Source organism: Molothrus aeneus, chromosome 4 (genome assembly GCF_037042795.1).
Source record: "Molothrus aeneus isolate 106 chromosome 4, BPBGC_Maene_1.0, whole genome shotgun sequence".
Taxonomy (NCBI): Eukaryota; Metazoa; Chordata; class Aves; order Passeriformes; family Icteridae; genus Molothrus; species Molothrus aeneus.
Window position 1 is genome coordinate 1,921,789 of NC_089649.1, and position 26,853 is coordinate 1,948,641.

General features: G+C 51.7%; 2 protein-coding genes across 5 annotated transcripts in view; one reads left to right on the top strand and one right to left on the bottom strand.

Annotated features, from left to right (window-relative positions):
- Nucleotides 1-1,294: 1,294 nt before the first annotated feature.
- On the bottom strand, nt 1,295-3,412 carry SOWAHB (sosondowah ankyrin repeat domain family member B). The gene is made up of 2 exons (XM_066548865.1): nt 2,166-3,412; nt 1,295-2,087 (listed from the first exon to the last, which is right to left on the bottom strand). Exons 1-2 carry the CDS (start codon nt 3,410-3,412, stop codon nt 1,295-1,297), a joined length of 2,040 nt encoding a protein of 679 aa, XP_066404962.1.
- Nucleotides 3,413-7,229: 3,817 nt separating this feature from the next.
- SEPTIN11 (septin 11) overlaps nt 7,230-26,853 on the top strand; it is a 45,011-nt gene continuing 25,387 nt past the window's right edge. For all 4 annotated transcript variants that reach the window (XR_010783610.1, XR_010783611.1, XM_066549389.1 and 1 more), the window contains exon 1: nt 7,230-7,336. Coding sequence is in view for 2 of the 4 variants with exons in the window: in XM_066549389.1 (XP_066405486.1) it covers nt 7,310-7,336 (27 nt within the window). In the remaining 2 variants the exon portion in view is untranslated. The remainder of the gene's footprint in view (nt 7,337-26,853) is intronic.

Here is a 26,853-nt window from a genome sequence, read left to right on the forward strand (position 1 = left end):
CCTCAAATGCATGAGCGCTCCCACCTACTGCTCTGCTGTGCCCCAAAGCCTCCCACTGAGGCTTGAGACAGAAGTCCCAGTTTCACTGGTCCTACACCCAGGGTCACCCAGCAGCAGCATCAACCTGGCAGCACTGGATCCCTGCCTCGTGTATCTTAGCTCACTTCCTGCCTCCACAGAGCATCTATAGGAGGGACAGATTAGGTGCAAGATGAACTTGTTGCAATTTTTGACACTTTAGAAGCTCATTTATGCTAAAGCAGAGAGCAGAGTACATTATAGGACCCACACAATCCACTGAGATTCCTAAAGACAGTTTGATTTTTGTAAACTCTGAGGAATTACTCCACTGGACATCTCATAACTGCACTTGGCCCCCAGTCCCACCTACCCCCATCACATAAACACCTAACAGGCAATTTGGGGCTGGTGTCTCTGGGAAGATGCAGCTCTGGTTATGAAACTGCCTTTCCTCTGCAAGGCTGGGACTCATACTACAGCACAGCTCCTTTTCTGCCCAACACACAATCCTACCGGAATGCTTTCCGTGCTGGGGCGTGGGAACAGGGCTCTAGCCACAACACAAGTACCACTTCCTAATCCTGTGGTGTGAGGAGAGCAACTGGAGGTGCAGGAATGAGGGAGCAGCAGGGATACTGCTGGGCAGCCCCAGGCAGCTGTGGAGGGGAGCAGGGCTGTGGTGCTACCCTGCATTCCTTTCAGCATGGAATGGTGGGCAAGGTGGCCTGGGAAACGCCCTTCCCTACTCACTGGAAGACTGGATCTTGATCAGCTGCATTTTTAAAAGAGGGACTCATCCTTAATCTGCTGGGATTAAAAAGGGATGTCATTTTACTGCTCCCCAGAATTTAGGTGGTTTAAACAAGTGTTTTGCAAACCCCGGGACCAACAACAATCTGCCACTGTCAGCAAAAGCAAGTGCTCTACCTGGATTGGGGCCAGACTTGAGCCTCACCCCAAAGCCATGGTCCCATTAATGCTGGTGGTCGTGGCTGCACGCAGCAGCTGGTCCTGGCCCTGTGGGCTGCAGAGGACTTGCCTCCTGAGGGTTCTTCCTGCTTCCAGCAGAGTTACTGCATCGTTTGCTGGTAGATAAAGCAAGAAATGGGAGGGAGGGCAGAGAGGTTCAGACAACAGTTCATTGGAATAATTTAAAAGTACATTCTCCAGTAGGTTCAGTCTGTTTCACAACTTTTGTTGTGCCTGCGTGGCTTCCTCTCTCAGGGTGGCCACCAAGGTCCCATCTCCACTGGCAGGGATGCCGGGAGCTGTCTCAGTCGCTGTCGCTGCTGGATTGGTGGGACACTGCCCCACGGCCGAGCTGCACCCTGAGGCAGGCAGGCAGTGCTGCCCTGCCGGTGGACGGCGAGACCTTGGTGACCGAGGAAGCGCGGGGGGCCAGAGGCTGCGTGGGGAACATGATTGTGCCACGGGGTGCCTCCAGGAGCTGCCAGATCTCCCCCGAGGTGGAGCTGCCCAGGTATTCCCAGGGCCGGCGCCCGCTGCCGTCCCGCACCTGCACCTGGCACCCCAGCTGCAGCACCAGCACCTTGATGACAAGCTGGTGGCCATGTATGGCAGCCAGGTGCAGTGGCGTGTACCCGCAGCCCGAGCGGGCATCCACATCCAGGGCCAGTCCGAGCTGCCGCGCCACCACTGCCAGCTCCTGCAGGCCCGGCCCGTCGCCGTGCTTGGCCAGCCAGTGAAGGACCGTGAAGCCTGATATGAAGTCCTTCTGCAGGGCCAGCTCAGGCTCTTCCAGAAAGAGCCCCCGCACCTGAGCCCAGCAGCCTGCTGACATTGCCACCAGCCAGGCGTGCTCCCGCTGTCCCAGCGGCACCAGGGGCCCCCGGCTTGTGGCGTTCCTAGGGGAGCTCTTGGTGAGCACGGAGCGAGGCTGCCGCCCACAGTCATCGTGCACTGAGGAGGGGGTGCCCTGCGCCTCCGACAAAGCGAGCTGGCGCCTGATGCTCTGGAAAACAGGCAGCGGTGCTGGGGGCTGGCTGTCTGCGGCTTGGGGCACTGCGGGGCCCTGTGCTGGCAGCAAGGACTGGGATGGGGGTGACCTGGCAAGGGGTGGCTGCAGGGCGCGGGATGGGGAAGGGAGAGTGGCGGACTGTGGCAGGGATTGGAGTGGGGGGCACCTGGTGGGGGGCAGGATCCCAGGACCTGATGGCAGTGTCAGGCTTTGACACGGGTGCAGTCTCAGGACTTGAAGTTGGGTTGGTCCCTTGGGGGTCAGCCCCCTGGATCCCCTCGGCAGATCTGGGGATGGCCTGGTGGGGAGCTGCTGCAGGGACCTGGACTGCGATGGGGGCAGCCTGGTGGAAGCGAGCGCCTCGGGACCTGACAAAAGCAATGGCGATGAGGAGGGGCTGGCAGGGAGTGCCTGCAGGGAGCGGGACAGGGGCAGCACCTCCGGGGCGGACAGCAACGGCAAGGATCGGGAAGGCGGCAGGTCCCGCGGGGACAGCGGCCTGGGGCCCGATGACAGCAGCGGGGACGGGATGGATCCGGCGGGGGTTCGCCTCTCTGGGCTTGCTGAGGGCCGTGGAGCCTTCAGCAAGGGCATCCCGGTCGCGGGCTGCGGCAAAGATCGGGGCTGAGGCAACCTGTAGGGAGGCGGCATCTCCGGGCCCGGTGGCGGCGGTGGCGTCCGGCACCGGGACGCTATGGCAGAGGGCAGCCCGGCGGCAGGCAGCGGCGGCGATCGGGACCGGGGCGGCACCGCGGGGGACAGCGCCCCGGGACCCGACGGCTGCGCCGGGGGCCGGGGGCGCGCTGCGCCGCCGGGGCGAAGCGCCCAGGGGCCCGAGGACAGCGGCTGGGTCCGGTACGGGGGCGGCTCGGTCCGGTACGGAGGCGGCTGCGGAGGGGGCGGCGGGGAGCGGGAGCGGGGCGGCCGGGGGGTGGGCGGTGTCGCGGGGACGGCGGCGGCGGCGGCAGCGCGGCGCGCCCGGCGGCATTCGCAGCACGGCCCGCCGCGGCCCCGGGCGGAGCAGCCCCCCGCCCCGCCGGGCCGCCCCTGCTCCGCCGCCTCCCCGCGGGGGCCGCGCCGCCCGTCAGGGTCGCGTCGGGGCGGCCGCTCGTTCTTTTCCTCCTCCTGCTCCCTCTCTTCCTCCGGCGGCGGCAGCTCCTCATCGAGGAGGTCGCGGTACCTGCGGCGGAGGACGATGTCCTTGGAGGCGCCGGGGGCGGCGGCGGGGTGGACGGTGGCCAGGGAGTTGACGAGGCTCTTGAAGTACTCGCGGCGCTCCCGCCGCTGCTGCTCCGTCAGCGCCGGGTCGCGGAGGAACCGCTGGAAGTGGCGGAGCAGCGCCGTATTGGGGGCTCGCCCCCCGGCCGCCCAGAGGAAGTCCAGCACAGCCTCCTGGCTCAGCTCCCGCGCCATGCTCCGGGCCGGCCGGCTTTCGGCGCTCGGTGCTGTGCCTCGGTGCTCGGCGCTGCACCCAGGTGCGGCGGGGAAACCCGCCTCCTGCCGCGCCGGGCCTCTCCGCCTCCTCCTCCTCCGTGGCCGGGCCGCCACCCCACGGTCGCCTTTGCCCCGGGTGGCGGCCCGTGGAGGTGCGAGCTGGGGTGACAGCGCTGAGGAGAGGTGACATGGAAGGAGAGGAGCAGGCTAGGGGGGCGGGAGGAGCTGAGAAGTGCGAGGGTCCTTTGCTGGCAGGCAGCGAGACCAAAGAGCTGCTTATCAGTCATTGTGTTAGTGAACGGACAGGAGATGATAAGCACAAATTGAAATGCAGGAAATTCCATTTGTGTGTGAGGGAAAACTATTTTACAGTGAGGGTGGTCAGCTATGGGAAGAGGCTGGCTGGAGAGGGTCCGTCTCCATCCTCAGGGACATTCAGTGCTCCATGAAACACCCAAACACCAGAGATGTGTCCCATCCTGAACTGCCCTGTGGTGCAGGAAATGTGGACTTAGGAAAACTGACAGTAAAGACTCACAAGTGTGCTGTGGTTTGGGGTAGCTGTTATTACAACATGTACAACAACCTATGTACAACAACCACACACAAACACCACGAGTGTCTGCAGTCATATCGTATCTCACCACATCTCATCTCTGTATCTGCTGCATGGCTGAAAGAGGTTGGACACACGATGTGCTGTTGTGGGGATCTCGCTTTGTTCTGTACTGCCCATACTGATACCACAAGCGTGTACATAACACCTGAGAGGGATGGTAAGATCAGTGCCCCCGTGGGCAGTGTGCCCTGTGCACACTGAACAAATGACAGCCCCTGTCCCAAGCAGTTTGGGGACTGAATAGTGGGCAAAAGTGTGGGAGAGGTGTGCTGGATTTTCTGTCTCACAGTCAGAGAATGAAGGGACTGAGCTCAGTGTGGGCTCTGTGGCTTTAAAGAGGTCTGGGTCAGGCCCTAAGTCACACTGCAGAAGCCATCTCTGCTGCAGGCTCCCAGCTATCCATAAATATTTTTAGCTGCCTGTCATGTAAGCAGCTGGAGTATCCTACAGCCTGCTGCAAAACCAGAAGCATGTGCAGCCCTCACAAACCATGGACAGAGATTGCAATAGATGCTGCTGTACATGTGGGCACACAGTTTGTGGTCATCGGCTGTGGCCGAGCATCATCCCCAATGGGCTCCAGCTCTGAGCAGCAGGTGAGCATTGTTGAGGGTAATGAGCCATGGAGTGTCCAGGGGCACTGACCAAGCACCACAGGGAACAGAGGGTGCACAGGTGCAGTGCGTGAACCACGAGGGTATAAAACGTTGGGCTAAAGAACAAAACCGACTGGTGCTTGAAGTCTTTGGCTGTGATATGGTGTTACTGGGTATAGGTTGAGCCTTCTGAATTGGTATGATGATACTCTGTATATTGTGGCTTTGCAAAATGTATGCCTAACATCTTTGGGAATGTTGAAGCAGTTCCTGTGGGGTCTCTGGAATGAGGGGCTGGTAATTCCCTTTGGAAACATTGAACCAGTTTCTATGGGGTTTCTGGAATGAGGGGCTGGCTGGCAATTCCCTTTGCCCAGGCATTGATTTGTTAGCAATGGGTACAAAATTTTGAGGAGCAAGGTACTGAACACTAACAGTTGCAAAGAGCTGCACTAGCTGAGCTCTGGGAAGGTGGCAAAACGTTTCTCTGTGCTGATGTTTTTCTCCCCCTGCTCTTTCAGCGTGGATGGCCATACCCAGAAAGGTGTCTGTGTGTGAGTATCGTGGAGGAAATGTGGCCACAGCTCTCCCAGCTCCAGGCCTAGGAAGGATACAGTGAGTCACATCAAGGTTTTGTGAGCACAGGAGATTTTCATGTTGGTTGAGTTATGCTGGTGTAGGAGTATCATGCATCTCTAATCCAGATGAGGGGAAGCTTTGTCTGCCTCACCCACAGGTACCACAAGGGCAGCTCTTTAGATAGGATCACCAGGTTTCCACTAGAGGCTGCACTGGTCCGGGTGCCTTTCCCGGCGCAGACTGGCTCAGCACCTCCTCACCTGGAGCTGTGCATGCAGGAGGAATTTGCTACAAGAGCAATAATGAGTCTAATGTTGAAGCCTCCCTTGGATCTTGGCATTAATGCCTGACATGTTAGAGTGATGAAAGCCCTGCATCAGCTATGCTTGCCAAATGTTCTTGATAGACACCTTAGCATGTCTGTTGGGGTAGCAGCTTTGCTGGTGGGGGCTGTACCTGTGCCCAGCTGAGGGCACTGCTCAGGTGCAGAGCTGCAGCTGCTGTGGGGGAGGAGGGTCTGGTAGTGCACTTCCATTGGTTCTGGTTCAGGCTGGGGGCGCAGGAGCTGGTGTGGGTGACCACTCTCCAAGATCAGCTCCTGAGTTCTTCAAAACACAATTATAAAAGCTGCAGGAAGGCAATACCTGGACTCTGTAGTCCTCTTCAAACAGCCATGTGTTACTACATAGCCATACAGAAATAGCTTTTTTTGGAGGGAAAGGTATGAGCCTGACATCGAAGGGGTTATAAATGGTAAGTGCACTGCGAAGCTCTATTTGCTGACCGCTACCTTGGGTCATTTACTTGTGCTCTCAGTTTTTATTCTGCTGGCTTTTTTCTTTTGATTCTGTGGATGTTCTTATATGGGTGTAGCTCTGGGGTGTCCATAATTCAGTGTATCCTTCAAGTGTACAGCAAACAGGGTCTCTTGTCTTCTGTAGCCCTTTGGGGTTTTATGTCTCACAAAGCAGTGCAGGGCCTTTTCTTCATCCCTACCTTGGCCAAAAATTTGCAAGCAGACATGTTTAGCTTAGCCCTAAGAGTCCCCACCTTTTAGGTAAAGGGATATCATGCTCAACACCAGGATAAGTGTCAGCTGGAGTGGCAAGGAGCCAGCAATGCTTCTTTTCAGCCCTAGAAGTCATTTAGTGGAGTGGGAGTGTGGGCACACACTTTGTGGAATTGGGAGTGGGGCTGCTGAGCCTCATCCCCAATGGGCTTACATCTGTGGGCAGCAGGTGAACATTGTTGAAGGTAACGAGCCATGAAGTGCCCAGGGGCACTGACCAATCACTGCAGGGAACAGAGAGCACACAGGTGCAATGCATGAACCATGAGGGGTGTGAAAGGTTGGGCTAAAGAACAAGAAGGGCGGACGCTTGAAACCTTCTCAAGTGGTGTGGTGACACTCTGTATTGTGGCTGTCTCACCTGTGACATGCTGTGACATGGGAGAGCAACTGGCCACCGTGGCTGCTGTTTGGTATACCAAGTTTGTTGAAAAACTGTGTTTGTGTATTTGACAGAAGTGCTCAGAGAAACAAGAGGAATGAGGTAGCAGGTTTTGTCCTCTGTGTTGTTATACAAGGCTGTTAAGGGCTCCTGTGTGCCTCCTTGTTAGAAATACCTCTTTGCTGAATCCCTGTGCTCCTTGCTGAGGAGGATCTTGCTGAGCGCTTGCTTGGCTATCTCTTTGCAAGGGTCTCTGGAGCAGATGTGTCTGTATATTCATCTGTGGCACTGCCAGGGTGGGCGAGAGAGACCCTTCGGGGTTAAGGGGCCGGGTACCGCGGCCCGGCATGGGGGGCGTGGGCAGGAGAGGGATTAGTGGGGGGTTACCGCTGGGCACTGACTGCCGCCCCCCGGGACTCCCGCCGACTTTCGGGGCTCCCCGAGCGGCGCGGCGGCGCCGGCCGCCTGCCCGCGCTGCCTGGCGGCCCCGGGGGAGGGCCGGGGGGCTCCCGCCTCGCCGCCCGGCCCCTTTGCATTGCGCATGGGCCCTCCCCGCCGGGTGGCCATGTTGCAGTGCTAGCAGGCAGCGCAGAGGCGGCGGGCGGCAGCGCAGCGCAGACACCGCACCGCGATGGCCGTGGCCGTGGGCAGACCGGCGGTGCGCGGGGCCGGGGGGCAGCGCGGGGCTGGGGCCGGATCGCCGGAGCGCGGCGGCGGGGGCTGCAGGGGCGCAGTGCTGGGGATGCCGTGCCGGGGGCTGTAGGGGTGCGGTGCTCGCGGGGGGCTGCGAGGGTGCGGTGCCGGGGGGCACGGTGGGCTCGCCGCGGCGCGCCGGCTTTGCCCCTTTCCGGGGCCGGGGGAGCCCGCGCAAAACTTTTTTTGGCCCCGTTTTGTGGCCGCGGCTCGTGATTGCGGCGGGGCCGTGGCGGCGGCGGGCAGCTGCTCCCAGAGCCCCGAGGGGGACGGCGGGGATGGTCCTGGGCTGCGTCCGCCGCCGCTGAGGTGTTGGTGCCTTCCCCTGGGTGTATCTGACCCGCCGCTGCCCGTGAATGGGAAAGCTGAGAGCGGGAAGGGCTGTGCCCCGTGCGGGTGGGCGGCCGGCGGGCGGGACGGGCCCGCGCTCCCCGGGAGGCTGCGGCGGGCGCGGCACGGCAGTCCCGGCATGGAAGTGTTCTGGGGCACGCGTGTCCTGCGTTTTCCAGCGTGACCGTTTTTCTGGGGGTGTGGTGGCCGAGAGGGTTTTATGTTCGTTTTGAGAAAGACAAAAGATTTTCCCCTGACGGGGAGAAAGTGAAAAAGCCCCCAAACCCACAACAACGAAATATGCCGAGAAAGAAAAGGAAAGCTCTCTGGCGTCTAGCTTGCAGAAATGTGAATGAAACTCCACCGTGACCAGACTGAATGCACTTTTGTGCATTGTCGGCCAGAGGAGGGAGAGACTTGACCGACTTCCCCGTAACTTTTTCAGTGCTTGGGAGTAACATAGAAGTTGCCCATGAGTGGAGGACTTGCATGTGACTCCCTCTCAAAATAAGAAAATGGTCTGCGTTCAAGATGTGACCAGGATGAGACAAGTTTCTTTTAGCGTTTATTATGTGCTTGCGGGTCTGTGGGGCTGTATGGTTCCTCTGATGTGGAAAAGCAAATGTATAGAGATGGGGTTAATGGTGTTACTGGTGGTGGGGAAGTTATGCTACTAAGCAAAATGAGAGCTGGTGCTTCTTAACTGAATGCCTATAAATTATACCAGCCATTTGTAAGGCTTCTTCTGAAATGTTTCCTTGATCTTAAGGTCTAAAGCATGCTTGGAAATTGAAGTTTGGCTTTCAGTGTAAGAATATGCATTGAAAGTGTGGCTTCAGATGATTTTTTAGGGCGAGCTGAAGGGTATTGCCAAGCAGAGCCTTTTGGCTTTGTGTGGAGCAGTAACTTTGCAGCATGAATAGGCTCAGGAACGTGGCTTATTGCAAGATGTGATTGCTGTTTGTTCTTGTGAATGTGTTTGGCGTTTTTTTTTAAATTATGTTAAACTGGTCCTGCTGCTGAGCCCCTTGGGTTATTTTGGTGAATCCAAGTCCACAGCCATCCCAGAACCGCATCCACAGAGGGTTTTGCACCAGTTAAACCAAATTCTTGTCTGTGGACTGCTGAGTCCAGCCCAGTGGGACTGACTGGGGGATGAAGCATCCGTCAGCATGAGAGAAGCATGTGGGAGAGGGAAGGCGAAGGGCACTCAGCTTCCTCGGAAGCAGCTGCCGGGCAGACCCTCCATCCTGTGGAATCCGTGATTTTTGGACAAGGGAGTTGTTTTATCTTGGGTTGATAAGAGAAGAAAGGACGGTGGCCTGGCACTCAGGAGGTGTTGGGCATGTTCTCTCTTATGTACCTCCTTATCTAATCCTCCCTGCTCCCACTTTGCATGCTGCTGTTGTGCTGCTGGGAGGGTGGCAGGGAGTTGGAAGGAAGAATTAATTATATGTTAGAGCAAGGCAAGACTGGTGAAGGTTTGCCTTTCCAACTTCGTTACAAAACATGATTAAGTGGAGCTGCGAGTGGCATGCATCTTGTTGGAGGGAGAATTAAAGGAAGAGGGGGAAAGAAAAAGGAAAGGAATGAAACCAAAAGCGAGTCAGTTGGAGTTAAAATGATGATAACATTCCTGAGTCACAACCTTTTACGTCCTGGCAGGATATGACATTATGTCAATTGTAAAAGTATGCATAGAAAAATAACTTGAGTGAACTGCTCTGAAGTGTCTGTGTTTAATTGTAGTCGAGCAGGGCGTGTTTTGGTAGGATGGGAGGCTTTCCCTTTAAGGCTCTGATCCCACAGATGTGGAGGCACATGTGTAATGTGCTGCCTGTAATTTTATTTGACTTAATGGAGACTGATCCTGGCATGCAAATGTAGAGGCATGCATAAGCAAAGTTTTGGCAGGATGGGTGCTGGGAGCTGCTGTGGGAGCTCTCAGCTGATGAAATCCATTTCTGTGCTTAAACATGCACCAGGCTGAGAGCATGCTGTGGTCATCTGGGCTCAGTGTGAGATAAGCCACTTCCAGTCTGGAAGCTGTTGAGATGTGCTGGCTAGGGGACACTTTTCTTCCTCTTGGATTAATTCCCAGCATCTTGACCAGTGTTGGATGGTTTGTTCGTAGATCTGAGTATGGAAGAGGGCCCTGGCCTACCTACTCTTCCCTTTATGTGTTTATCCTAAATGAGTACAGAACCACAGCTTGGTTGTGTTACAGGAGTGAGACTCATGTTCATTTATTAATGTACCCCCTCTTTCTAAGCCTAACAAAAACTGAAGGGGAAAATGAGGCTGGAGTGCAGATTTTGCATGGGAACCATAGAAAATGTTATCTGAGAGATTAAAACAGCACAATGTATTCTTACTCTTCAATCTGTTTTAAAAATACTTGATAATGAGAGACTGCTGGTTTCCATGGAGGGGAGGAAGGCGAGGGAGATGGGAAGGTAGTGTGGGGCTGAAGCCTCTGTGCTTTGTCTTTTAGCAGCAGATTTGCTGACACCCACTGGGCTGAGCAAGAGCTGGGGGCAGCACCTTTGGAGAGCCACATCTGTGTGTGCTGCCGAGTGCCACTGGGCCACCACTGGCCTGGGACAAGAGATGGGTAGCAGGGTAGGGGGAACCCCATGCTTCTGCCTTGTGGGGCTGCAGACTGCTCTCACTGAACATGGTGATGCTGTGGGTGGCACTGCTTGGGCTGCTGAGGTGGCCAGGGCACAGGGTTTGCCTTCCTGGCCTGCTGCTGCTGAATAGGACTTCTGGGCCTGGCCTGGCTCAGCTGTCTGCACCAAGGAAGCCCTGGGCAGTGCACACAGGACTGTATTTTAGTTTGTGACCTTTTTGTTTCCTTTATTGACCTCGCTGCCTGTTTGCAGTAGGAAATTCTTTCAGACAATTCTTGCTGCTCCTGTTGATGCTAACAATGGTGGGAACCTGCCTCCTCCTTGCTTTTATTTCAGCACAGCCTTGGTCACAGGGCAGGTTGTGTGTGTGCCCACCACACACTCAGGACCTCTAGCTTTTGCAGTGTGAATGAGCTGAGCTGGAGTCAGATACTTTAGATACTTGCAAAGTCCTTGCTTTGTGTAGGTGAGATGATGGGGAGGCAATTTTAGTGCCTGAGTAAGGCCCCTAAAATAATGACGAGCATTGACTAAGCATGAATCTGAGGAATAAAATATTTACGCACAGCTGAGGCATGTTTTATGTATCCCCTTCCCACCCCTGCAGCAGCCCTGTGGCTCTTTGAGGTAATTCTGGGAGTATGGGTGTGAGGCTGCTCAATGCTTGCTTGGCAGGAGAGATGCCAAGGGCACAGGGTCTTCTGTTGGCTTGGCAGATGCTGCAGCTTCATCCAGCCTTGCCCTTGGCGTGGTTTGGCTCTGGGCTTCAGTCCTGTGAGCTGCAGGGGCTCTTTCAGGGAAAGATACTGTAGCAGCTTCAGGGTAGAGCAGTTGGATGTGACCAGGTGATGTAAAAATAAACAAGAAAAGCCTCCCAATAGTACTCTAAGCTTTTTTTAGGTACGCTGTGTAGCTGCCTTCACTTCCAGCTCTGTGAGCAGCTCTCCAGCCCGCTGGAGGAAGCGATGCGGAATAATGGTTCAGACAAACACCACGGCACAGGGACAGTTCAGCGCTGCTGCTGCTGGAGAAGGCTCTGGAGCAGAGACACAGAACCCACTTTGGGCTCTCTCTCTTAGCTCACAGCAGCCTCAATGGAAATTTACCCCAAATGTTGTTCTTGCTCCACAGAGTCCTTGTTTGTGTCCACTATGCAGTGGGAGTAAGAGATGCCCCTTCTTGGCTGCTCCCTCCAATCTGGATGCATTTCCCCATCCTCTGCACCCTGGTGCCTGGTTTAGACACCCGTGGGCCAGGGCTTTGTTGCCAGAACCGTTCTTGTCCACAGCTTGGGTAGGTGTGATGAACAGGAGTGTAGGCAAGGTCCACTTGGCTGTGCACAAGGTGCTGAAGGAAGAGCTGCAAGAAGGAAGAACAGCTCCCTGTGGTTTTCCTTTAGCAGGTCCCAGTCTTTCTAGAAACTTTCTCCCTCTCTGAAGTGCTCTGCTCATCCCATCTAAGTGGTGCTCTGCTGGCGCAAGCTGTAGTCCGAAGCCCAATACTGCCTTTCCCTGCTAGAACAGTTATTTCGCTGAGCTCTGTGATTTATGAGTCTTGAGCTATCTTTGGGACTCCTTACTTAAAGACACAGGCTGTGCCTGTGTTTTTGGTGACACAGGCTTAGGATCTGGATTTGCAATTAGAGCACTTGAAGTGTCTGCAAATAGGAAGAAGCTGCATCTTTTCTTGCAGGCTTTTTGTTTTCTGTAGTAGCATCCCACATAAGATGCTGACAAAAAGCAGACTGCTGCTGTTTTGGGGAGTTGGTGCTTTCTTCCATCTGAGTTTACAGCTTCTTTAGGTCTTTCTATTGTCTAATTGGATTTTCTATTTCTGGGTTTATTTTCAGATGGGATCTAGCTGCTGTAAATATGTTATTGAAGTACTGTAATTGTGGGTTATTTCTTTACCAGATCTGCTTATGAATACTTGGCAGAAGCTAATAGAAAAAGACTTGGTTTAAAAACACTTTGGTTTTGCCATGGTTGCTGCCTCTGCTTTGCCAGCAGCTCCTGAGAGCTGATTCCTGTGCACAGCAGTAGTTCTAATATAAATTGTTCCTGGAAATCTGCATGCCTCTCATGACTTTCATTCAGGAATTACATTAACCTCTCTCACGTGATGGGTGTGGAAGTGAGGCACTGTTTTGACTCCTTGGCAGGACATTTTTAAATGCCTTTCTGGGCTGTTCGGGGCTGTCGGTGGATCTGGAGGTGTTGAGCCAAGTCTGGGTGTTTCACTGGTGGCTTCGCTGGGTGCAAAGTCAATTATTGTGTCCTGTAAGCAAAAGGCTCAACAGAACTTATTTACCAGATGTGTTGAATGCACCAAGTGTGCAAAGTGTTTTGTGTAAGCACATGAACTTGACTTGAATTAAGATTCTGGCAGTCTGGTGGTGACAGCTCTGTTTTTGTCTGTAGAGAAAGTGAAAGGCTCAAGCTGGGGGGGAGATGGTTTGTTTGGTGACCCCATGAGCTTGTGGCTCTGCAGGGCAGCATGAAGAGGGGCTCACAGGGAGTACAGTAGTGTGACCTGAAGTAGAGGTGGAATTGCAGGGCTGCTTTTAGCCTTCCAGATAGGGGTTCCTACTGTAGCCACAGACAAGCTTTTGCCTTTTGATGCACTCATCATCTCCCTTCAGTCCCCATGCAAACCCTTCTCCTCTGATCTGAGTCAGTCTGGAGCTTTTGGTGGCTTTCAGATGAATGAACAATGCCAGGCTGATGGTCATGGCTTAATTTTTCTAGGACAAAATTTGGCAGGCAATGGTCTAGCTTGGAAATTGCAAACTTGCCTCCTGGAAAGGTGAAGGTACCAGGTTATGACTGACACTCACTCCTGGCATCTCCCTGCAGGAACATGGATTTTCCCATATCGCCTGGATGTGCCTAGGAAACGTACAGGGTTGCCAGTAAAGAGATTGTGCATCCATGTAGTTGGATTTTCCTTTTCTTGCTTCATCTGTGGTTAAAGATTTTTTTCTCTCTGTTGTCTCCTTTAGTTTTAGTTAGTGTGATGACATTTCTTGGGTATCTGGGAAGGAACACAGAAACAGTGTGGCTGATGTTATTTCAATAGTCTTTGTTGTTGTTTTGTCCTAGTTTGAGGTACCAAGGCTGGTATTGTCAGAAAGTATTGGAATTCAATAATTGGGAGCAGTACTCATTTATTCTGAGGTTTGCAGAGAAAAGATTAGGTTGTCATACTGTGAGCAGGTATTGCTCCCTGTAAGTGCTGGGAGTGATTATAAGGCTTAACGCAGCCATCTGGGACTGAACATATGCACAGTCCTCAAATCTTCATGCCAAGACCCCAAGAGGAGCAGGGATTTTGTGATATTGTCTGGTGACACATCGCACCACTTCATCACCACATCCATTGGCTGCTGCTTTTTCCTCCTTCAAATCTGCCTCATGTCTGGGTTGACCTATGGCAGGCCTCGTTATATCTTTGCGTTTTTGGGCAGAGTTCTGAGCCCTGAGGTTTTTTGCCTGAGTGTAAGCACAAGGGTATGGACACTGGAGGGCGGGAGGGGGGAAGTAATCTTTCAAATCTTGTTTCAGCAGTTCAACTAAAGCTTCCCATAATTCTGGCCAGGTAACTTAACTCCCTGCTACTGTGGTTATCTTAGCAGAAGAAACAACCAGTCAACCATTAGGCCTTTGTTAACCTATAGAATCAGAAGATCAAGATTTTTAATTACATCTGAAAAGGGTTTTGTTGTTTTCCTGTATCTTGTATGTAATTTCCAAGCCAAGAGAAATCCCTAGTGCTTTTAAATGAATGCTTTTCTGCCACAAGCTGTCTTTTATCACAGAAAGTGCCAGCCTAGTCTCATTCTGTTTCATCTGCCTCATTAATATTAAATACATGGCACTTGAATATGGCAGCCAGAGCAAAAGCAGGGAATTTCAGCTAATATCTGACAATGGCAAGCTGAGATTAAAAGATATCACAGTGCTGTCGCTATATATAAAGGAACTGGCATTTTTCAGGAGCACTTGACCTAATTTATGTCAGTTCTTTTCTCCCCCTGCTCCCTTAAATCTTTGCATCTTTAAGTGAGCCCTTAGATGCTCCTGCCTTTCTTGCAGGCCTGGTTCAGTCTTCTGGGACAGGGGAGAGTTTGGTGCTTGCAGCACAAGTCCCTGGTGTCCAGTGGAGGCAAAAAGTGGCACCAGATCCGGGAGATCTCCATTTTGGGGAGAGCCTTCATGGAAGAAGTGTGGACTTGGACTGTGGGGCAGCTCTTCAGCGAAGCTGTAGTAGACTCTCCTGATGGTCTGACTTAGAAAGCACCTGGCTGAAAGTAAGAGAATAAAGAACTTTTCAGAGCAATGCCTCCCCTTCTGGGACGCACAGTTGATGGTCACTGCACAATGTGCGTTTCTGATGTGTGATTGACTAGGGCTGTCAGGGGACCTTGGGTTGTGTGTTTCCAGGTAGCTGAATATTCACCCAGCTGGAAAGCACTCCTGCTATTCAGCATTTGCAGTTGAGCAGTTATTAATTATTAGAGCAGTAATTAGCAGAGCCACTTAGGATTGGGGTTTGTGTGGCTGACAATGCTGCAAGTGTTTCGGCCTCTGATTTGGTGTGTGGTCTTGGGCAAATGCCTTTGTCTTGGTGTGCCTTTGTTTTCTGCATGTGTAAAGCAGGAGATAATTCCCTTCCTTGTTTAGTGAGGTGCCAAGCTGTGATCAGAGAATTAATAGCACGCCGTAGTCACCTCTGCAGACCTCGCCCTGTTGCACCAAATCGAGTGAACTCTCGTGGCACAGAGGCATTAACAGATTAATGCTTTTAATTAAAACTGCCTTCAAGAAAATAACTATTCAAATAGGGTAATATGCAAGTTGTGTTTTCAAGGAGATGTAACAAGAAGGAGGAAGAGTTTAAAGGTGAGCAGTGTGAGTAACTCTGACTTTGTTTCTCTGAGTTTGCCCGAGTGCAATTGAGGGCAATTTTCACGTAGCGCATTCCTTAGTGATACTTAATTTCTCTGGTGTAGGCCAGAACCATTTAAACAAAAAGCCAGAGGTGTTTTGTTGCTTAAACAAAACATTATTTGAAATTGTGGGTTGCTATGTGACTCTTGTCTGTTACTGAACACAGCTACATTTCCTCTAGGTTTGGCGTTGCCAGGCATGGAGCTTGGAAAAGCTTTATTTTTTTTCCAGTGGGATATGCTTTACAACATTTTGATATAACCTGAGAAAAGCAGGATTTTCATAGCCTAACCAAGTAACCTGATGATTTCTTCCAGTGGGTTGAGCCAGAAAACCAGAAGTATAAATGCAGGATTGCTGTGATACGGTTTATGTGCTGTCCTGGTTTCAGTTTGAAGAGAGCTATAAAGTTCACACGGGCTAGAAAGTGTTTCTGGCATGAAGTAGGTGGTTGGTCCCTATGTAAAATCCATGCTAAGGAGTCCCAGGGGAAGGGTATGCGGATGTTGTCAGTATCCGCACTGTGGTAAATGTATCTTTTCTGAGCTGTGTGTGCTGAAACATCTTGGCAATTGGAAGCTGCTCAGGGCTGGAGCCTCGTATTCCCGTTTTGGTGCCGTGCCTTGCAGAGGATAGTGGCTCAGTGTGTAGGGTTCAGTGATGCTGGGTGGAAGGGAGGAGGATGGAAGTGGCTGTATGTGTGCCATCCTCCTGGGTACTGTGTAAGTAGGAAGGTAGTGCAAGCCTGCTCCAGTTGGCACCCTCAGGGGCTACTGAGTGGCCTCATAAAATGTGAATTAAGACATCAAGTGCCTGAGGAAGGGCTGCTCCAGCCTGCACTGACTCTCCTGGCGTTGGCATGTGCTGCTGGCCAGGTGCTGTTGTGTGACATGGGAGCCCTCATGCTGTGCGTACAGACTCGGCTCCTTCTCCTGGACAGCTGTGGGAGGAAGAGCCAGGCATTAGCCTTCCTCTTTGAAGGCTTCCCGAGTTCCTCAGCAGGTATTTATCTGTCAGACCCCATCTGCTCTGGGATATGAGTAACCCAGGCAGGGCTGCTTGTGGCTTCGTGCATCACCTCCTGCTTTGAGCAACGTGGAGGTGGAGGCTGCAATCTTAATAAAGGATATGCAGGAGCAGATCCCTCGCTTTGGTATCTCATTAAATAACTGGAGCCAAGGACAGAAATGTGCACTGCACATGGGAATTGTGCCCCAGTTTTGGCTTAGGCGGGTCTGCAGCACTTGGAGTTACAGAGCATGTCAGAGCAAGGAGCTCCTTCATGTGAACTAATTGTCCCTAGACCTCTGCAGGAAGTGCTTGCTTGGAGCAGCCTTCATTTGCCTTGGGGTGTGTTTGTCTTCCTGAATCCTTAGGTTTGGCTCCATAAATGTGCAGCAGGATTTACCTGCTCTGTCAGGTCTTTAGAGCTGGGCTGCTGCAGGAGCTGAGGCTGGCACAGCGGAGCCTGCTCTTTTGTCACAGTCCTCAGCTGCTGTGTGCTGGCACAGGGCTTGGCCAGGCCCAACAGCCAAGGGCTTTGCTAGTGGAGGGATACCTCACTGCCTGTCCTGGTGCTTCCAGGGAAAGAGAGGAGTCGAGGAGAAAAAAGGAATGAGAAATCTGAGTACTGCGAGCACAAAAAGCTACAGCGTAAAGTAACTGTGGGAGGTGCAAGCTAATGGCAAATCCTCTTGCTTATTGTTGTTATTCAGAGAAACTGCCTTGCAAAATGTTCTTTTCCAGAAGCTGTCCTTGAGCTATGGATTTCAACCAAGAGCAGTGCATTATGTATCATCTGCACTCATAAGGTTGCAAGAGTTTGGGTTGTGTTTAGCTTGACTGTTCTGGAGAAATCCAAGCAGCTGGACTCTCCAGAAGCATAGTACTCCAGGGAATTCTGTTTGCTTTTGGGGTGTAAGGGAGAAGAACACTGCAAGTGTTCTTTAACACTGTGTTCATTTAACACTGCTCTGTTACAAGCAGCGGTATAGGTTGCTAAAGCACAAGCCTTGACAGGAGGGCAGAAATTAAAATTAAGTCTGAACCCAACTGCTTCTGCTTTCCCTTCGAAGTGCAAACATGACTGGGATGGACAGTTGAAGCAGAATGTGGAGGCCAGCATTAATTAATCTGTGGGGGTGGGTGCTCCAGTTTAACCTTCTAGCAGCTCCCACAGCTAATGGACGTTGCAGCAGCTTGCGTACAGAATAATTTATGAATTTGGAAGGACATGATTCCAGAGAATGTGGGTGAATGCCAGTGGTTTGCAAACCTCTGCCAATGGTCTTGTGAGCGGCGGGCTGCTGTGGGAAAAATAACATTGGATTAGTGCAGGGTAATGTTTGGAAGTGTCCCACTTAGCTCCTAAAGCCTGGCCCTTGCGCAGGGCTGCACTGGGTTCTCGGCAGGACACTCCAAAGTACCAGAAATGCATTAAATCTGAGTCTGCTGCATGCACCAAACTAGAAGTGGGGAGCAGCACAGGGAGATGGTTTTGGCTGCAGGCTTTTCCCAAGCAGCCTTAGCAGCATCTTTGTTGTTTGGGAGAACAGTTTCCTCATTCCAGGTAATTGGGCTGTCTGGGCAGGTGCAAGGTTACTTGATCTTGCAGCTCCAGGGTAGCTGGGTCCCACTCCAGACCTGTCCCCTGGCTTGGGAGCTGGTGTTGGGTGCCTTCCCTTGGCACCAGGCTCCAGAGGCGGATGTGAGCCCAGCAGCACTCCAGGCCTCTTTCCAGCTTTGCAGGCTCCTGCTTTTAATTAAACTGTCGCGACACTGGGACGGCCCGAGGATGACTGAGATACCCAAAGCCAAAGGTCCGGCTCACAAAGGTGTTTGGGAGCTTGGAATGCGGATGGGAAGCCTTGGACAGTGCACAGGGCAGGATCTGTGCCTGCCTCCCACCAGTTGTGGTTTATTTGCTCTCTGCTCATCCATCCACTCTGGCAGGGCTGAAAACATCTCTGAGTTCTGGCTTTAATATCAGAGTGTATCCTCATAGCTGAGGGGATCCTTAAATGAAAGCTATGCCTTGGCAAACCTTCACTCTGCCCAAGTTGATGTGCACCACTTACCTGTGAGGATCTTGGTGGATTTGAGATAATTACAGATGGCTCCAAGGAGATTTGCTGTGCTTGATCTGTGTTATATGGAATTTCTCTGCGTTTTATGCCTCTAGTCTCAGTCCCACGATAGAGCAGTGCTTGCCTCTGAGCAGCTGCCTGCCTGCTGGATAACTTGGTCCCCTTGTGGAGCTTATTCCTTTGCCAGCCATGAAAACATCTTCTCTCACACATCCTGGTGAAGTGTTCCTGTGTTCCTTCTGCTGTGTGTGTAAAGGACTGCTTGCTGCCTCTCTTGTTACAAATGCCCATTGTTCCAGTGGACAGGTTGAAATGCAGCATAATCCTCAAATGTTCTGCAGATTTGACACATACCTGGAGCTCTCTGAGCATACAGCTCTGCCAGACACTGTGTTGGGATGAAGAACTTGAGAAGAAGTAGCAGCTAGGGCAAGTCTGGCTCTGGAACTGATGTGGGGGGAATGCACCAAACACAGAGTTAATAGTAGGTTTTGGATCAAGTCCTTGGAATTGTGTGTAAGTCCAAAGAGAATTTTATTGTTAGAGGATTTGTTTAATTAGCATCTGGAACATAGCCACTAATACAGGTTTGTGTGTAGAAAGATGGTTGGTACTTTGCTTTAGGAATTGTTGCTTTCTACGTGTAGGTGTTCAAACAATAGTTAGGGTTAATAAAACTTAGCAACAGCCAAAAGGAAAATATTTTTCTCTTGCTTATGTCCTTGTGCTGTACATTTAGACACTGTTCTCATTGTTGGGGTTTTTTGTTGGGTTTTTTTTTTGTTTTTTTTTTTGTTTTGTTTTTTTGTTTGGGCTATGTGTGTCCCTTTTTCTAGGGCAGAAAGAAAATTGTTCACCAACAAAAGCTAAGCTTATGGAAACTACCAGTTGGCTGAAGGTTCAGGGGCTGGAAGCATCTGAACCTGCTGACATGAGGGGACTTGGGAGTCTCACTGGAGCCTCCAAAGCCCTTGCAGTGAGGGAGGAAGGAGGAGAAGGGTGACTGTGTACAGGCTTGTGCTTTAGTAACAGCCATTGGTGAAGGGGGATGTGGGGAGGTTTTTCCATATGCAGCTGCTTATGCCAGTTTTGCATCTGCCTTTATTTGCATTATTAGGATTACACTAATAAATCTGCTCTAAACCTTTTTGAAATCCCTGATGCTGTGACGCTGCTGTTTGCCAGCACTGTGCATGCTGCCCCTTGCCAGCATCCAGCCCTGGGGTGGAAGCTGTGCTCACACAGCTCAGGAGGCTGCTGCATCCACCCAGCTGTGGCCTCACTGCCTTTACAATAAAATCCTGCCTGCACCAATGACATTTTTAATTTTCTTCCCCAGGAATTGCTGCCCCAGTTATAGATGTGTTTGGAAAAGAGGAACCTGCAAAAGAACCTTGCCACATAAGCCTGGTGTTGGGTGTTATTGCTCATAATTGAGGGGAAGATTCTTCCCCAGTGTGTGGAGTTCCCAGGCTCATCTCCTGTGGAAAAACCCTTTTCTTGTAGGGTGATGGTGCTGCCTGAGCTGCCTTGGGAGGCCACCCTGGGCTTTGGATTTCCTTGCTGTTGTTTGCAGGGGAGGCTGGGGATGTGTTCTGGAAAGGACATCCATGGTAAGCTGCTGGAAGGAGTTGGGCTGTGCTGTGTCAGAGACCTTGGTGGCCTGTGCTGGGGCCTTGTTCTGTCACGTCCTTCACACTGGGTTACTTTGTCACCAGCAGCTGGAATGCAAGGAAAGCTTTAGCTCTTGGGGGGGGGTGGGCCAGGAGCAAGATAAACTCCAGAACATAGGTGTGGAGCAGCGTGGGACTCCTGATACTTCTGGGACTTGGTTTAAATCTCTGGAATGAAAGGTTTATCTCTGCTTCAGCTCAAAAACTGGAGCTGTCAAGCTAATCCTTGGATTCCTTGTGAGTAGAGAGTTAATCCTTCTGGTGCTGTAAATGTTTGTTTAGCTATGCATTTATGGAGTTCAGACACTTTGGAGTGTATGTTGGGCAACTGCTGGTGTCCTGTCCGGGGACTCTTTATGGCTTAGAGCATCACCAGGATTGTAGTGGCCATCACACCCCTTTGTGGTCCTGCCCCTTAGCAAGTGATGGATATGGAGAGGGCTGTGGGGACATTCCTGGCTGAGGGCTGCATGTGAGAAATCTGTTTTGTCCTGCAGTGTCTATCGACTCCAGAAATGTGAAGCTTCTGTAGCAGTTATCAGTGCAGCAAAACACAAGGAGGATAAAAAACCTGATGTAGGGTGACCTTCTAGTCCCATCTCCTAACAATCCCAGTGTTATGGCTGTGCTGCAGGCCTAGATCAGATGTCCTTTTCTCTGGAGAAACTCTAGCCAAGGAGGTTTTTTGGAAAGACAAAACATGGTCTTTCAAGGTAACCACAAAAATTTGGAGTTAGTGCAGTAGAGGGAAGGAAGTAATTCAGTTGAAATATAGAATTGCTCCTATTCATAAAAATTTTAGTGTTGGCTTTCCCTGTTTAGGGCAGGAAAACCAGGACTTGCTGAAGGCAAGTGGGGAACTTTATTGCTTTGAGGTAGTTGAGAGCTCCAAGTCTATGGACTAGTATTTCCAAAATTGTGGGCCAAATAATTGAGTAAACCTTCACCTTTTCCTCCACATGCAGATTCAGTCTAACTTAATTCCCCTTTCTTCTTGCTGAAGATGAAAAACTGTGTGCTAAGGCAAGCAGTATTTGTGATTTTCAATATTTATTGATTGCTGACCTTTTCTTATTCACGTTGAAGGATTTCTGTGGCGCCTTGGAAGAGCTCTGTGTGCCATGAGGGACTCAGTGTGTTCTGTTTCTCTTTTCAAAACAGATGTGAGGGCTGTGACTCAACACTCAGCATATTAGGCTGTGCCATGAATTCATTCAAAGCCGGTTCTTTTGCTTTGTTGTTTTCTGGTTACTTGGTCAGTATCACACTCGAGTGTGCCTGTTGCTAGTGAGGATGATACACTGGGCTTGGCTAGACACAGGATGTTTTCTCTGGTCTTTTACTTAACAACCTTAGTGCAATATATGCACATACATGTTGCATATGAATTTAAGAAGAGCTGGTCTGAGCCAACTCCTTTCAGTCCAGTTGGTGCTGGATTGACACTTCCTTGGTAATGCTGGACCAGTAAAGTTTGCCTGGGGAATTCCTGTGTGTATCTAGCACTTTTTTTGGGCTCTACAAGCCTTGGTAGGGATTTGTCAAGGAACTGGGTGATGATTAGTTTGATGTTAGGACTGGTTTATACTTGCTGCTGTGGAACCTGGGCATGGGATAAGCCTTGTATGTATGTACATCTGTGTTAGCTCAGGATTTAGGTGTGGGGACAGCTGCTGTGATAGATCTGAGCTCTTTAGTCCAGAATGAAGAGAAGTGGTAAATAAATGATCTGAAGCTGTGTGCATTGGTAGGCACAGCTCCTGTGCCCTGCCTGGGAGCTGTGTCTGTGCAGACACTGGCAGTGTGTCCATGTGCCAGGCAGCCGCAGTGTCCCCCACCTGCCCCTGAGCAGGCCAGCAGGGCACAGTATTAACATGGATCCTGCTTCTGAGTCCCAGGGATCATTCATTATCCAGAGCACGATCTGGGGCACCTTCCAGTCCTGCAGCTTGTTGAATGGGAGCTGACAAAATGTGCTCCTGATGTGTGGCTGCAGCTTTTCAGGAAGGAGCACATGGGGTTAAGGAACTAAGATGCAGCCCTGCTGGGTTGTGCCTTTGCCACCTCAAGGAACGCTGCTGCTTTTTGTGTCCCAGGGGCCCCTAATGTGAGTTAGGTATTAGAACAGTGCTGCCTTGTTACAGCCTTGTAAGCAAGCCCTTTGGGCTGCTTTCTCAAAATCCTTCCTCTGCTCTGGTTGTGCTCACAACCCTAACTGGACTGGAGTTGGTAGAAGGTTGGAGGAAAACCTGGCAATGGGGTCAGGTGCTCTGTTGCCAGGTTTGTCTTAATTCTGCCTTTTTGTCCCTGGGGGCAGTGTCCCAGAGAGCTCCCTCCTCTCTGTGGGTGTAACTGGAATCTTGCTGAGTTCATGTATCACCCTTCCCTCTATGGCGGGTCCCATGTTGGGCTGTGCCTCCAGCTTTGAGCAAAGTATAGATCCAATGACTTAATGGCCCGTGGTGCAGCTGTTTCAAGGCTATTTTAAGAGCATGACAGTGAAATACTTAAGGAAATGGCTGTTGGATTTTCCCTCTCTGCTGCCTTGCTGGACTGTATCTGTGGTGGTGCGGCACTGTGCAGCCAGAAGGGCTGGAAAAGGGCAAAGGACTGGAAGAGAGAGAAGTGTTTCTAACGGCCATATAGCAATGTGCCTTCCTGCTGTCTCCCAGCTGGCTTCTGTCCTTCTGATGGGAGTTGTTTTTCACTCTTAAGGTGGCAGGTTCTCAAGTCTAGCAAAAACTGGGCCTTCTCTGGTCCTGGCTGGTGTCAGCTGGCCTGGAGTCACAGCCTGACTCGTGTGTTATGTCACTGTGCAGTGCTTCAGGGCTCATGTGAAGGAGCCTGCAGCTCTCTGTGCTGTGCCTGGCTGAGGGAATGGTGGGGATGCTCCAAGGGGTAGGTTTGCCCTTCCCTATGTGTGGCACTGCAGCAGCCTGAGGGCAGGGGCACCGCAATTGAAGCAGGAGGAGAGCAGTGGGTCGGCAGGGGCAGCTGGCAGGAGCAGCAGCTCCCATTTTATCCCTCAGCCCGGCACAGGCGGGCAGAGAGGGAATGTTGCACGTCGTCCTCCTGTCAGGAGAGAGATTGGCCAGAGAGGCACAGAGCATCTGGTTCTCATTGGGCTTTGCCTTTGGATGGTCTTCATTCTTGTTTGTCACATTGTCTTTTTTTTTTTTTTCCCCTTCCTTCCTCTCTCCCTTTTTTTTTTCCCTTCAGCGAGTTTACAAGCCTTGCTGGAATGCACATATGGTCCTTATCATCCCCAAGTCCAGCTTTTTTTTTCTTTTGCTGGTTAGCAGTTTGTGACATCGGGGCTGTTAGAAGCATTAGTCAATTTGCCTCCAAATAGAAAGGTCCGTGGTTTTTGGAAACCTATGGAGGAAAATGTCTTTTATGTCAGTCCTTGGCATACATGGAGCTGTGAGTGCTCTGAGCTTGTGCTGACCTTTAGCCAAACTTTTTGCCTGAAGACAAATGCTCGTTCCCACTCTCTGCTGCCCCTCCTGAGTGGTCGGATTTTGCTGACTTCCCTCTTTCCAGAAGAATGCAACTGTATCCTTTTCCCTCCATGCTCCTGCCGAGTTCCAGCCGCTTGCCAATATAAGCAGCTCCCCTCGCTTCCCCGCCGGCGTGCCCGGAGGCGCGGGGCTGGATGGGCCGCGGGAAGCGTGTCCTTGCCGTGTGACAGGGGTAGCTCTCGAAGCTGTGAGCGCTGCAAACCAGGACATTTGGTGCTGCGTGTTCGGGAGGTGGGCCCTGTGCTTCCCACCCCCTGTGGCATCTGTGCTGGGAGAGCTTGGAGCTGCTTGGGCTGGGGCACGCTGGCTCTGTGTGTGTGGGCTGCGCCTAAGCAGGGACCGGCTTGTGGTGCCTGCTCGTTGTCCCCTCTGCCATCCTGCCCCTCGTTCAGGGGGTCAGCCCTGGAGAGAGCATTGCTCCCCTGTGTTACTGCCTGTGGAAGTGTGTCCAGCATCACCAGAGCCTCTGGGGGCATCTGCTCAGGGGAACCCCTTACTTGGTCTCAGTGGCAGCCTCCTCTGGCTGGAAGTTCTGCAGTTCCATGAGATTTTATCTGTAGAGCATTATTTTCTGTAAGGAGGGCAGCATGAGTCCCACACCTGATCTTCCCCATCTGCTGCTGCCCAGTGCTCTGTTGGTCAAGTTGCTTCCAGCCTTCCTTCCACAAAATAACCTTTTCTGCCATCCTGATTCTTTGGGATTAAAAGCAAAATCAGGGAGAGCCTTTTTGTATTCCCTGTGACCTCCCTGTTTAATGAGCAAGGGAGCCAAGTGTGGTGTAGCTCTGCTGACAGCATTCCCTGTTCCTGGGAGCAGAGACCTGGCTCCTTGCTGTTGTGGTTGATGTTGCTGGAGGGCTGGGGCAGGGGCCTGGTGAGGAGCTGTGTGTCCCTGGGCAGCTGCAGCTGGTGCCAGCTTTTATCCAGGAAGATCAAGATGGTTTCCTGCAGTCCATCCCTCAGGGACAATAGCTGCAGCAGTGAGTCACTGGTGGCTTGGTGGAAGGCAGGGAGGCACGGATCTTCATGGCTTGACTGACACATTAATGTACAGAATGAGAGCATGCCTTCCGCAGGGGTCTGCTCTCCCTGTTGAGAGAAAAGGGGGGGGGGAAGAAAGCAAGGGGGAAAAAAAACAACCAAGGACCTCCCAGACTTGAGTTACTTGTGCAGACATTTGCCCGAGCCTGCAGCCAGCCAGCAGCAGCAGTGTGGAGCCAGGAACTCCCCCTCCTCTGCTGGTGACACTGATGGTTATCTTACCCTGAAACAACAGCCAAGAAGTCCTTCCTCTCCTTCTGAACTGATTAACTGATTGATTGCTATCAGCCCTCTTCTTCTGGCATCCCTGCATGCCTAGGAGGGGAAGGGAGTTGTTCTTGCTTTCCATGTTCTCCCCGTGCTATTCATAAATCCATTTGTCCAACAGTTAAGGGTTTGGCTGTCCCTTAACTCTGTGTAAGGAAGGGGAGTGGAGTTATGGGTGCTGTTGGGAGGAACAGGGAGCTTGGCTCTGGCTTAGACACTGGGAATACTTGGTACCTTCCTGGCAGGGACATCAGCTCTTGGATTTAACTCTGGGAGGGGGATAGATCTTTGTCCTCCTGACTACTCCTTGCTTCTGTGTTCCTGCTCTTGCCTGAGCTGCTTTTTTATCTGAGACTAAACTATCCCTGAGGTCCCTGGCTGTGGATGTAGCGTCTAAGATGATTTGACCTAGTAATGAGTCAAAAATGTTGCTGGTCTGAGCTGCTGACAATAGTAAAAGCTTTTAGAATTTCTTAAAGGTGCCTCCTAAGTCGTGTGGCCTCAAATAACTAAACACTTGCTTCATATTTGGTGTTGAGCTCAATATTTTGCATACCAGCCTTGTTCCCCTCTTGAATTTGAGGCTGGTTTTTGTTTTCTTTAACTCTTGGGAGGCCGTGTGAAGCTGACCCCCAGCCTCCAGCAGCAGTGGGCCGGGAGGGGCCCAAGGGGAATGTTTTGCCAGCAGCCTTAAAGCAAAAGGGGCTCAGCCAGGAGCTTGCTTGGACTGGGGAACAGCCACCATCATGGTTGAGTCCTGAGCGAGGGCACAATAGATGTCCTTGTGGAACTTTCCCTTTGGCCTTTTGGGAGTGGGACTTTTTTCCTGCCTAGGAGAGGAGCAACTTTGCTTTGTTTCCAATCAACTGCCAGGCACTTTTGGAAGCATAAGGACTCAGCTCTGCTTTGTGCTGCCTCTGGAGGAGTGACATGGGACCCACCTTTACCTCCAGCTCCCCATTCACACAGAGATGTGCTGTTCCTGACTCCAGGGAGGAGAAAAAACTTTATTCCTGCTGGCCCTGCCAAGCTGTTGTGGCTTGAGAGGAATGAGCTGACTTGCCTTGCACGTGCCTCATCAGCTGAATTGTTTTATAGGGCTTCACTGATTCCTGTCCAGCCAAACCCACTGTTTGCCACAGACCATCCATTAGAACATTGCCTGACCCGTGAAACCATTTCCACCAGGAGTTATGTGTTAAGAAAAAGATATCTAAAAGAGCCTTGAGAGGGTTCTGAGACTGCAAACCCATTCTTGTCTTTTGCAGGGCTTTTTTACCCCCTTAAAATTAAGAGCAGTGGGATGTGAGTGCCTGACAATCAATCTTTTTATATAAAGTGATGGGAGGTAGTATTTGCTGTGCCTCTGGGGGCCTGTCTCTGCTCAACTTACCCCTTCCCTTCCCCTGCTGCAGTTAAAGCCAGCAGCTGTGATAACAGCAGCTCCAAGATCATTTTTGATCCAAGAAATATCAACTGTGGGATGCCTTGTAGGGCTTTCTGCAAAGAGAAGTCAGGTGATCAGCATCTTTTCCCAAGAAACAAGCATTTATTTGTTCATGTCACTCCCTAGTTTTTGTAGGGGTTAGCACATAGCTCTGGCTGTTCAGAATCCTTTCTGCTCATGGATGGTATGGGAAGAGGGAGGGAAACAGTGCCCTGTAATGCAGGGTTCAGTACAAGAGACGTGACTGCCTTGAGGAAGAGTTTAAAAATACAGACTGCTTTTGGGATGTCTTAAGCTCTCCAATGTGTGAGAACATCCAGACACCCAAGTCACCCAAGTCTAGCAGCACATCTGGTGCAAGCTGGCTAGTGTCTGCAGGAGTCTGTGGAGCTGCTGTTTCACCCATGCTCATCTTGTCCATGGATCCTGAAGCTGGGAGCAAGGGAGCAGAACACCTGTGGGTTTGATTATGACCCATGGAGCAAATTACCAGCTTTGTGTGAGGACCTGGAAGCTGCAGAAGTTTAAGTAGTGT

Coding starts and splice junctions, on each gene's coding strand:
- SOWAHB (XM_066548865.1), bottom strand. CDS start 3,412: ATGGCGCGGGAGCTGAGCCAGGAGGCTGTGCTGGACTTCCTCTGGGCG. Junction 2,088..2,165: donor GGGATCCTGCCCCCCACCAG/GTGCCCCCCACT, acceptor ACCCCTTGCCAG/GTCACCCCCATCCCAGTCCT.